Source organism: Falco punctatus, assembly GCF_963210335.1.
Source record: "Falco punctatus genome assembly, chromosome: Z".
Taxonomy (NCBI): domain Eukaryota; kingdom Metazoa; phylum Chordata; class Aves; order Falconiformes; family Falconidae; genus Falco; species Falco punctatus.
In genome coordinates this window covers 21,321,435-21,334,352 of record NC_137586.1, presented here as the reverse complement: position 1 = coordinate 21,334,352, position 12,918 = coordinate 21,321,435, and the positions used below count along the sequence as shown (strand labels likewise).

General features: G+C 38.9%; 1 protein-coding gene across 6 annotated transcripts in view; it reads left to right on the top strand.

Moving 5' to 3' along the window:
- The window catches only part of PDE4D (phosphodiesterase 4D), a 626,273-nt gene that overhangs the window by 497,976 nt on the left and 115,379 nt on the right, over positions 1-12,918 (top strand). For 5 of the 6 annotated variants that reach the window (XM_080372937.1, XM_080372936.1, XM_080372939.1 and 2 more), the window contains one exon: positions 892-1,083. In XM_080372937.1, coding sequence (XP_080229063.1) covers positions 892-1,083 — 192 coding nt within the window. Of the gene's footprint in view, positions 1-891; positions 7,997-12,918 lie in introns of those variants that run through there. The other variant, XM_080372941.1, reaches the window with a different exon arrangement.

Below are 12,918 nucleotides of genomic sequence, written 5' to 3'. Positions count from 1 at the left end.
ATGAGCGCATCCTCCCAGCACTGACCACCTTGCACTAGTTTCTAATTGATTGCAGACTCCCATTCAAGTTCTTTACACCGATTTTCAAAGCCCTTTGTGGAAACATCACAGACTACATGAAAGAGCATCTTCTCTCTCCTCTTTCTTTCTCTACCCTCACCCATCAGCATGTCATGATGGCAGTATTTCCTAGGAAAGATAAGCCTGTTTACCACTCTTAATACAAAATACAATACCTAGAAGTGCTGGATCTAAACTGTATAGTTTGAAGATCTAAACAACCGTGGAAGTTGCGCTGCTTGGTAGTGAGCGAAAAACTTCAATCCAATTGTAAAATAGCAACTCTAAGGCACACAAACATGCCCAAGCACCCACATACGCCTTAATCCCACCCCAGCACTTTGTTTATTGGGACAAGACAAAACAGTTTCCTGAAATATTTTGGTAGTAATGAAAATATTAGGGCCGGGTACTCAGTAACAAAAAAGCCCTCAACTGCCTCAGCAGTGGGACACAGGATAATGAGGGTCCAGCTCAGGAGAGATGGGGCCTGAGGAGGGAAATAATGAAACATTATGCTTCCTCAGGTATAGAGCTCATCAACAGTCTACATGCAGAGAAGCATAAGGCTTCCTGTATTCCTAATAGTGGGGTTTTTTTTGTCTACTAAATTTCTTTTCTTTTGGACTTGTTTTATTTAGTTGTCAGCAATTTTAAAGTATATTTCTTGTGAGCCTTGCGTTTTGGCTTAGCAGTGGAGTTGACCATGTCTTTATTTCCCTGTTATTATCAGGAAGTAATTACCTAGTGATAAATTTGTCAAAAGAATGTTTATTACTTTCAAAATTCTTACGTTAATTGTATAAATCTTTTTCTCCTTTCTTTTTGCAGTTTCGATGTAGACAATGGTACATCATCGGGACGAAGTCCCTTGGATCCCATGACGAGCCCTGGATCAGGGCTAATTCTTCAGGCAAATTTTGTCCACAGTCAGCGTAGGGAGTCTTTCCTTTACCGGTCAGACAGTGACTATGACCTGTCTCCAAAGTCCATGTCCAGGAACTCCTCCATCGCCAGTGATATGTAAGTACATTATAAAATACTTTTAGCCTATGTTTTATCTTCTGTCTTCAGATTTTTCTAGACAGAAGACATTTCTTTTTAAAATCAAAGACAGTAATCATGCTGCTGACATCATGGATAATTTTTTATTTCTTTAACAAACCTGGTACTTGTTTCTGCAGTTTTCTGAAAGTAAGGATAACATGAGGGTGTACTTGATGTATTTATGCACTTTATTAGCTTTGACAAGTAATGAAGACAGTCAGTACTGGTGTATCAAAACACTGAGAACTGATTTTCTGGCTACAGTTTTCAAGCAAAGCCATAGAAACTCAATTTCTGCTTCTTAATGTTCTTAAGAAAAATATTCTGTTTATTTGCATCGGTTATGTTTAAGCTTTTAGTTAGTAGATTTACCAGCTGGCAAAAATTAATAAATTCAAGAGAGACAAAAATTATTTTAAATATCCTTTTAACTAAAAGGCAAAAATTTAACAAAAGGCCTTTGGAAAGTTATTCTGTCCTCTCTCACTGTTCTGTGATGTGTGTATTTTCTGCTAGTGGGTCATACCCACTATGTGTGTGTGTAGACCCCAGGTTGCATGGGTAGTGAAGTCAGGTGCAAATCTCTTCTTTTGTAAGACACTAAAACCATGTTAAATGTCCTAGCTTCTAGTCACTTCTAAGTAGTAGAAATTAAGAATAATTAATTTGTTTGTTTGCCTTACCTGCTCCAAATTTCACTGCCAAGTAGGTGTTTATGGTTCAATTCTAAATCACTAAAATAAAGGACCGTACTTGTAACAGTCCCCTAGTGAATAAGAAAGTCTAAAGCATTAAAAATCCAGCATTAAAATAAAAACTATTTTTTAATGAGGCAAACCCCAATCAATCTCTTCTTTAAAAAGTAAGAGTACACACAACAAAGGAAAAAGGTTTCTATAATAATGAGTGAAATTTCACCTGATATTTTACCTGCAGTCATTATAATTTAATACTCCCATTTTCAGCTTACATGTAATTTTTAGAAATGTTGATTAGTCCATCTAATAATTTCTCTCTTTCTATCTGAGTTTCAAGATGAGAAAAACTCATACTTTTACAGAGGGTTTGTGTAAGGTCAGTACCTCAGTTAAGTCCCATGGATTGAATTACTTATAAGCTTTGTGCCATGTGTGACCAGTTTTGCTTGAGACAAAATGAGTAAGAAAAAGACCAATCCATCTTTCCTTGTCATAAGTAAAAATGCATTTCACTTGCAAATTTTAGAGACCCTCTTCCAGCAAATCTTCCTCTGACAGATAACCCTTCTTTTAGATAGATCAGAGTCCAGCTTTTAGTGTGGCACCTGTGCCAATATACCATTTAGAAAGATTTTTACATTCAGGGGGCAATCTAGGTCACTGTGTTGCTTAGAATGAGTCATTTCAATTAAGAATTCAGTTAGTGCTCCATCCTTGAACTCATAATCCACTTCTGCATTTCCTAGAATTCTGGGTAATATTTCAGCACAGAGCAGTAAATTGGATAAACAATTGAATTACAGAAACACTGAGCACACTTTATGCTTTGGATATTTGTATCTATTCTTCCTTTCAAAATGTTCTTAAAACACATCTTAAAATTTATTGGACCTCACATCTGGATAGATTTTCGCAGTCTCCTGTCATAGAGGAGCTGCTGTACTAAGATGTTAAGTATTCCTGCCACTGTTTAGGATGGGAGCACATTAGGAAATCTAAAAAGCAAGTTGTTTTAACCATAGAATATTAATCATATATCAGTAAGCTTAATTATAATCAATTTGATTATATCACCAAAATGAAGTAAAAGAAAACCAAGGAATGAAAGAGGAAGTACTGCATGTTTCTTAAGCATAAGCAAAATATTTTACAAAACATACACATCACTTAGGTAATGGAAGTGAATTAATTTTATGTAACAGACAAACCTAGAATCCCCTGATTCTTCAGTACTTAAGTTACCAACCTCAGTATTTCACTTTGTAAAGCAAAATAGAAGGCAAAAGGCATGCGTCTCGTAGTTGGAAAGAATATAACATAAAGATTTTTGGCATTTCCATTACTCTCAAATAGCGTGCTTAAAATAATAGATTCCACTTCAGTAGCAGCATATGGAACAAAAAACAAAACTTGAAGACTTCAAATACGGAGTGTCATGATAAAAGGCAGCCAGTGGATGGCAGTGCGAAGGTACGGAATTCATCATTCTGTCAGTATTTGAACAGCTCCAGCCGAGGAAGGGAACACAGCTGTGCTCAGTTCTCTGCAAACCCCAGATGAAAAGATGGGCTCTGCCACAAACAACATAAAGTCAAAGCATAAGATGATAACCAAGAGACTAATACAGTCGGATTCTATCCCCAGGAAAAGGTACAATGTGAGTCCCTATGCCCAAAGTAGTAAACCCCACAGACCTACCAAAGGGAGTTTCATTCAGTGAGTCGAGATGGAAAGTAACAGAAACAAGGGCAGAGAAGGGGGAGGCAGAAAGTATTCTAAAATTAGAGAGGCTGAGGAGCCAGGATAGCTACAGAAAAGAATAAAAGACGGGATAAGTGCAAGGCTGTTCAGATGAGAGAAGGTAAGTGAGACAAACGTGGGTGCAGTTACGTCACTGAAAGACACAGAAAAGGCAGCTGTATGATAAGAAAGGAAAAACAAATAAAAAGGAGTGGGAGTCAGTAACGTATTTTTTGTTCTCTCAGAAGAAATAGCATGGTCCTAGAGAAGAAAAAAAAAAAGCAGGACATGAAGATGATATGAGAAGATGAGAAAAAGCCATTCAAGGCTGTGAACTGTGAGAGGCAGTTGGTTTAGACAGGGTGGTGCAAAATCCAAGGCAGAAGTGCACAGATGCATTGTGAAACCTGGCTATGGGGTTTCCAGCAGATAGAGGATGTGCAAGGGAAAGAGAAGCAAATGAGTGAGACAGTGAAGATGAGCGAGCCAATATGAGGAATTACAGGGCAGGATCTCTGATGAGAGACAAAAAAACAAGTTTAAAAGGATGGATAGTAAAGGGGGGGTGGGGTGTCAGTGTTGGGGGGGTGGGGCGGTGTATGTGTGTGTGTCTCAAACAGCACTGTTGCAAAACAGGAAAAAGGTAACAGAAGCTAGCTGCAAGGTTAGCAAAATCATCAGTGTTGTACTGGATGAATTGTCAGGTGTGTGTCCGAGGGCATCAGTGAAGCAGGGGGCTTTCTGGGTGTCTTGCAGAGGTGGCCTGATTGTTGATCTGTTGGAACTGCTATTGCTGCTCAGAACTGACAAATGCAGGCAGAGGCAGAAAAAGTTACACTTCTAATGTTTCTTGCTAAGGAATCACTGCTGTGATTAACAGAGCGAGAAACCTGCTTAGAAGACAATCTCTTTTTTAGTAAAAACCAGGTCTCTAACCAGGTTAAAAAATGGATTCTTCAATGAAATCAGTAGCATTCTCATGAACACTAGAGAAAAGCCAGTAAGCACTCCACTGGCTGGGGCAGAGCCCATGTTTTAACTGCCACTCTAAAGGAACAAAATCATGTAAGTCCCTCTATGATCCTGAAGAAACAGAACCAGAGTGTAGCAAACCAGTCCAGAAGACTAAGAAGCTCTCAGTACAGAAGTCTGTCTGAGGTCGACGATGTCTTCTGAAGGTATCTAGGGGAAAAGCCATTTGACAATAAACACTCCTTAAGTGTTTATTGTCACCCTTTTCCCATTTCCACAAAGTCACCGAACACAGCTCAGATGCAACATCCTGGTCTTTCCAGGACTTGGCCAACTGAACCTTACTCAGTAAAAAAGCAGCTGGTGTGCTTTTTTATGATCCTTTTTTCTTTTAAATTTTTTTTTTTATTATCCTCTATTTGAATAATAAAACCCAAATGTGGACAACTTTGGAATAAAAAGATCTTCCATAGTCTGATATACAAGTTTTATGTATTTAGAGAGGCTCAGCACTGTTTCCCCAGTCAGGTGAAATATCACTGTAAGTTCTAATCAGAATAATTACACAAAATTTACTGATTTTCATTAAACCTTGCTTCCATCTTTTAAGCATCAGAACATAGCCACGGAACAATGACCGTAGGAAGCTGCAGGGTCATTGCCCTGGTGATCTGCTAAATGCCCAAATGGCCACCAATACACCTATTCCCTAAACTGGCCAACCTACTGCTATTCTGCCAATACCTTCTGTAGGTAGTAGCATCCCTGTACCTACAGGTAAAATGAATGTCAAGAGAACGCAATTTACTCCAGAATTTTTTCCCTATAATTACAGTATTATCCTGCCTTCTCCTTGAGGGCAAGCTACTTTGTAGGCTGTATTTGAACATGTCTGTAAACCTTGGCTCCAGGTTTATTTTTTTTTTTTTCACAAAAGTAATCATCTATTTGAATAATAAAACCCAAATGTGGACTACTTTGGAATAAAAAGAACTTCCGTAGTCTGATATACAAGGATACTGACATACAGAGATGTGAGCTGTTTTGTCAGGATGAATTATCCCCTTCTTTATAGCTAGAGAAATAGTTGTGGGATTTTTAATTTGGGGGGGGTATCTTTTTCCAAAATAGTGCCAAAATAACCTGTAATTTTGCAAAGAATAACAGAATTATTCTGGCTGTGGATATTACCTTAAATAAAGGGAAATTCCAAGGTAGGGAGTTCCCTTATTTGTCAGTAACTGGCAGGTCTGGTCCTGACCTGAAGCTGCAAATGGGCTGAAATATCCCTTTAACTGGCAGGTGGAACAACTGCCAGAGAAGAGAATTTCTGAGGTAAACTTGTACACATTTCCCAGTTCTTGACAGCCTGCTCAGCTTTTTAAAAACTTACATTGTATTCAATCTGGATCAGATTCATAAAAAGAATATACTTTAAAATAATGGCAGACAAAGATGGGAAACACAGACAGTGAAAAAAGGTTCACTTGAGCCTTTAATATGCCAATAAAATCATGAAATGAGGCTATATTTTTCTCATCCAGAACAGGAAGCCAAGTTGCTAGTGATGCAGCTTATTCTTCTGTTTCTGAACCAGGAGGGCCTGGATTTCTTAATAAAAGGCTGTGAGTATGCATCTGCAGTTACAGAGAAAAACACCCTTTTCTCTGAAAGGTTCTGGCCAAGATTATAGGAGAACACAAAAGATACGCATTTACTGAGCAGAGTAATTTCACCTCAGTTTAAAAAATCAGAAATAATTGTCTGTGTTTCTAGATACACTGCTGATGAAATTCCTTATGATTTATCAGATTATTTTCTCAGAACTTGTGTTACTACTCTATCATAGATATTACTGGCTGAAAAGAGGCAGTTAAACTTCAAAGTCCAGCCTTCTTTAAAAAAATCTTTTAAGATGCATTTTCTCTGTGTCTTTCAGCTTAGAAACAATTTTAAATGAAAACAAAAATATTAAATTGCTTGAGACATTTTCCCATGGAAATAACTGTACTTACATGGCTTTAGGAAAAATAGGCCAATATTTTGCTTCATTGGGTTTTGCCTTTTTGTTCTTAAGATCTTTAGAATTGAATAAATCTCCAGGTTGCAGCTTAAATTAAGCAAAGTAATTAGTAAGTCAGATACAATCTTTTTCTGAGTTATTGAGAAAAACATTTGGAAAAAAAGACCACTGTGTCCCGTCCAGTTGTTTTGAACATGTTACAAATGGAATAATGGAATCCAAAACAAAGAACTCAGTAATATCCAGCTTGCTTAAGGTCAAATAATAAGTTTGCGCTACATTCATTGGTTGATCAGGAAATCAGTTATGTTGTAAATAAAAAGGGAATATTTTCACATTGAGAGGACTTCATTTGATCTGCTTTTTTAATTCAAGAGATTTTGAGGTGTTCTAATATGCCTTTATTTGGTTGTTGAATGAGGATTTTTTTTATGACATGAAACCTGATTTTATCTTATGTTTAATATCTTATGTTTAAACAATACAGAATCATTGGTTTGTGACTGAATGCTGAAATCCAATCATTTTCCAGATATAACTCTTAATTTGTTAAACACATCACTTCCCCTTCAAACACTTTCAATGTGTCAGACTTCCCACCCCACCCCCCACCCCACCCCCCTTCTGGAAATAGTGGGTGTTTGAAACAAAATGGCAAGTTACTGCTCCTGTGCTAAACAAAGCAGAGTGAATTCCTAAACTTCTTCAGTCAGAGGTGGCATGTTTTTAATAACATGGTACCAAACCCAGTTCTTCGCTGAGATTTCGGCTACATCACAGCTCTAGTCATCTCTGGGCTTGCTACGCAGATCTGCAGCAGAGGGGAGGGAGGATGGGTGTGCTTTCTATGTGTGTGCCTTACTGAAGGACGGCAGCAGTGTGGAGAAAGTGAGCTCTGTAAAGGACACAAATATTTTGGGGGGATGTCTCTTAGATTGTTTTGCCAGCTCAGTGATCACCTGCATACACAGTCTGAATTTGTTTCACAACTCAGAACATTAGATCTTGTTTCACTCCTCAGGGCACAAATGCTCTGTGCTTGCAATGGCACTATTGCTGTGTAGAGTTTGTTCCCTGAAAATGGACTATCTGAAATTCTGACGATTTTACCTTCTTTGTCTTGACATCTTCTTGTTTCTTCTTATTATGTACATTTAGGGGCCTTTGAATTTGGTTAGCAGACCCTTTTTTGTAAACCTTGAAGCTGCGACAATCTTCCTGTGGCTAGCTGACAGCAAGCTTGCTCAGGCTGGGAAGTTACCTTGCACAGGTGCTCTTCTCAGCAACTCTGCTCTAATTTCTTTTAGAGAGGAAACTTTTCAGCCTGCAGCAGTAGGAGATTCACATGGAAAGTCATTCTTCAGAAGTAAGACAATCGTATCAGTTCTCAGCACTTAAGCATTTGGAGCAGGGACAAGCAAGCTACCAAATGTCTGCTGCTTAAGAGCAGTTCAAGGTAACACATTTTATTTTCATTTGCAACAAGCTAAGCATTTATATATGTCAGCTAATGCAATCAAAACCGATTAATAGTAACTCGTTAAGCTACACTAGCTTGATTGCTTCTAGTCATGTATGCACGCCCACTCACTAATTTTCTCTAACCTGAGCAGAAAACAAAACTATCCTTTAGTCACTGATGCTTGTTTGTTTTACAGATTTGCTTAGGGCTAAATGATGATTTCTATTGTATGAACTGTCTAACAATGGCACTGCTGAATTGGCCCAGGCATTTCTGATTGAGTTCAGCTCTTTTCTGGTTTAAAGTCCTACATCCACTGGCTTAGTCCAGCTGCTCCTTCAACACACAAACTAGACCCCTGCACTGCAGTAGCTTCTTTTCCCTTGCCATTGCCTCAGTCGCCCCCAGGCAGACTGCCTTCCAGTTTTTGAAGGAAAACCACCTACACATGTGAAACAGTCTGACAAGTCCATGCTCTTCCCTTCAGGGAAGTTTCCCTTTAGGACTGAATAATTCTGTCAGACTTCATGCAGGCCAGTTAGTCAGGGCTGTCCACCATTCTTCTGTCATCTAAATGATCTGCTGTATTATGGTAGGAGTAAGGCATTGAAGTTAGGTGGCTGTTAGGGGCAATATGATAGGGGTGATTTCTTAAGCTTTCCAGTGGTTTTGTATCTTGCATATCATGCTGGCATCCTTCTGTGATGGCCCACTACATCAGTACCTACATGATTTCCTCAGGCAGATTACCCAAGTAAGACGTGCAAGTGCAGTCTCTTTGGAAAATATTTAAGCTTCCTGAGCAAGGAAGTAGCTGGGTCTAACACAAGAAGCCTTGATCTTGAATTCTTCAAAATGTGCTATGATAGTTTTGTGGGAGATAGAAGAAGCCTGATAGTGCTGCTATAGCATATGACATGGAATTGAGAAAAACAGTAATACTTCCTGTTCTTTGAATTAGACAGCTGATTCTGCTTCTAGCCAATCCAGCAATCCTGAATGAAGCTTCTGGATTTGATGGGCCTTGGTTCAGATCACCATCACTAAAATGTACTTATCTGCCCTTGTCACCCAGCAAAGTCTCTTGTTTCTTGTCTGCTGAAAGCACAGGAGCTGTGATGTGATGCTGGTGATGCACTGTAAGGTACAGAGGTAACCAGATAATGTTTCCTGATACTGCCTGGATTAAATCTCAAAATTCTGATTTAAAAACACTTTGGTATTCATTGTTCCTTTTCAGCCATTTAGTCTGTAATTGGTGTGATAATTCTGTCTTTCCAAGTCTTTAGAGCGCTCCTCACCTTGGGTGTTTATGCAGTTCAACTGGAAGTAAGATTGTAATTTGGGTGACCTAACACTGATGACTTCAACAGAGCAGATTCCAAGTGTTCAAAGGCTTCTTTCAAACCTGACAGTGTATCTTCAGGAACTGAGATGCTAAAGAGGCAGCATGAAAAATTAAAGTACTTTCTTGTACAAAATATCCATTGTACCTGGAAAGCTCCAGGAACATGTACATGGCATATTTTGGTGTGTATTAGCCATGTGTAATAATCCACATTTGTTTTGAACTGTCTTTTGGATCTCTGATCATAAGGCAGACAAGTATTGTTTTCTTCATCAAGATGCCGTAGTGGAATAACTTGATTTGTGCTCCGTATGAAGTTGATCGGGGTGTTTGGAAACACATCTGAAGTATTTTCTAGGGAAATTTATGCTGGAGAAATGTTTGGGTTTTTTTTTTTTTCCGTTTGGTGTGCCTTCCTAAGTCTAACTTGCTTAGTTAGATAGTTTGAGGAGAACTATTATAGCCAGCCTTTCTCTTGGCTGGGATATTTGACTTCTCAGGAACTGCGGCTTTTTTGAGCGAACCCTCTTCCATCTGGGTAAGCTCAATTGTAAACTCAATTGAAATTAAGTAGACTGAACTCTCCAGAACTCCCAGTATTACAGCAATACTTTTGGCTAATTAGGGCAAGCTCTGCTGCTGTATTAGAAAGAAGTATCAGGAGGACATAACTGCACAGTGCTATAGAAAAATGTGGTGTTCAAAAACACTCAGACAGTAGCTAATGACAGTCTGCTTCATTCAGGGTCTAATTTCAGTCTATTGTGTGATAGAACAAGTGGTTTCAAGTAGCTCTTCATAAAGATCCTGTAAGGTACATGGTTCCCAGAAATAAAGAAGTGCTCTGGGAAAAACAACCTCTTCGTCTGTAGCTCATGACTCCAACAACAATTTCAACTGCTTGCTCCTTCAACCCTAAAACCCAGCGCCCCGCACAGTGTCATAGTCTTTAGCCCCTGCCCTAGATGGCTGATCATCCCCCAAATGGCGCTCAGCCTTTCAGTGAGATGCAAATTGCTGACAACCCACTGAGTATCTGGGAAAAGCTGTAAGCCAGTTTCTGTCACACCCCATAATGTGGGCACTACATCGAGAGGTGCCTCTTAACCACAGTCAGCCTCAGCTTTTGGAGCCAGGCCTGGACCGTCTCATATTAGCACTAGAAAATTGTCTTTGAAGGCTTTAGAAATTGATGTGATGTGATTTAGGCACTTTCCTACAGAATAAACTAAGTTGGAGCAGTGCGATTTCTGACTCTGCCAAATCAGTATTGCAGACCATCCCATTCAGATATTCCAAAGGCAGATGATGTGTGGAGCAGCCAGCCACCCCACTTGCTGTCCTTAGAGCACAGCTTCTGCTGACTAGTATCATCACACAATGTTTCTGTTACTCTGTCAGAGTGCAGTCTAGAATCAGATTTCATTGCTGCTAAAATCTGAATCTGAGCAATGTGCATCTTTTCAGCATACCTAATTCATATGGTTTTTGTGCATTTATTTGGCTTCACGTATAAAATGTTATTGGGGCAGAAAAAAAACCCCAACCTAGCAATTAGGGTAAACAATCACCCTACTCTCTGTTCTCCATTTATGGTTTTGCACTCAGTATATTTGTGTTCCAGCATATTTGCAAGCAAAACACTCATGTCTCATTTAAGATGTATTTATAGCATTATTGGACAGCAAGTCTGAATCAGCCTTGTACATGAGAGAAATAAGTGGATGTAATGTTTAATCCAAATTTAGATGCTTACACTGAAAAAGTGGGCTGCAATAGATTTTCTGATTCAAATAGAAGACTACTTTCATGTTCATCTTCTTATTTTGTAGGTACTATGTAAACAGTATGGATTTTCCCTGCTTTTATGTTTCCTATGTTTCTATATTAAAAACAAAAAAATCAAAAAATGCCCAAATACAATTCTATAAAAATGGAGTCAGTCCTTGTGACAAAATGTGACAAAAGCCTTCACTCTTGCTGTGGAGCACAGTTCAGGAATTCCAGACAGCCACAGTCCCCTAGGGCTTTTCAAAGTCAGTTGGCAGCTTTATTCTTTCACATAGTCTGTGTCCCAACTTTGTAGCCAGAGAATCCAACACAGACTATGCCAGCTGGATTTAAAGCCCAGCTGGCATCCTCAGCCAGTACTTCCCCTGGGCAGATACGTGAGGTTTTCATTCAAATGGAGGAGTGTGACATCAAGATTCTTTCCGCTAGACTTATAATTTATGCAATAAAAATTGTGTCAAGTTTAACCAGGAATTTCATTTTGACTATATGTTGTCTATGAGAAGGTATGTTGAAATTGGCATAAATACCTGTTCCCCTCTCCCCACCCCTCTTTAGACAGAGCACTTATTTGTCCTGTTTATGTCTCCTGTCTGCAATACATCTCCTCGAGATCACTTGCTTGGTATTCTTCACATGTGCCTAGAAAGTCTTAATCTGGGTTTAGTATGGCCTTTAGGAAGACAAACCTTATTCAGGACCTTCCCTGCGAAGCTCCACACTGGCGAGTACTAACATTTCTAGTGGTCTCTAAGTTCTGGGACTCACTTCTCCTTAATGGGTACCTTGACTTTTTTCTGACCACATTAAAAAAACACCCTCTCTTTTTTAACAGTATCATAACAGGTCTGCAGAATCTCTCTCTAGCTACTCCTCTTATTAGATGATCATATTAGGTTATCCCAACTTAATTAAGAAATGAAGGTTATGCAGTCACCCTGTCTATGCTTGTGTTAATCTTCCTGCCAGCTTCTCTTTGTTTTTTTAATGCATGCATCTCTAAGTTCCTTTTTAGTTGAGGTAAAGTTAATTGCTGTTCTGTAATAGGGATAGAAGAGACAAATTAATGCCAATTTTGAAGGAAGGAAGCAGAATTTTTATACTTTTTATTTGGCAACAGTCTTCAAAGGCTATATGGAGTGAGTTCAGGTATGTCCCATAGGAAAGGCTTAGGAAGCAAAACCTAGAAAATTTGCAGAAGGCCAGGCTTCATCACTTTAACATGGTAAATAACTTGCAATGCATTACATAATCTTTGGTCTTCTAATGTAAATATGGCCTGTGTTTTATGTAGCAGTGATTCATCTCATGTAGACTGTTGTGTGCTTCAGCAGTCTCTTCTCATGGTGGGGATTTAATCATTTTAAATTTTGGGGCTATGCGAAAATTACTCTGCTTTCAAATCTGTCTTTCCTTTGAAAAATGAAGATGTGAACAAGTACGCCAGGCATTCTAGTTAATGGAGTCTAACGCTGATGTGAGCGATTTCTTCTAACCCTAAAGATTAACAGCTCTGTCTGTAGATGCTTGTGAAGTATTGCATAGGATTTACACGCCCTGTTGCTGCTTCTGTATATAGATGTGTGGCACTATCCTGTCCAGAATCCAGACAGAATCATCTATCAGCTTCTGTATCATCTGAAAAGAAAACAGCAGGACACTCATACACTGGAGTGTTTACTGCACCTCTGTACACCATGGATCAATGGCAATCAATGATTGAATCATACATTCTTGCTCTGCTGTACAAAAACAATAACACAGCCACTTTAGACAT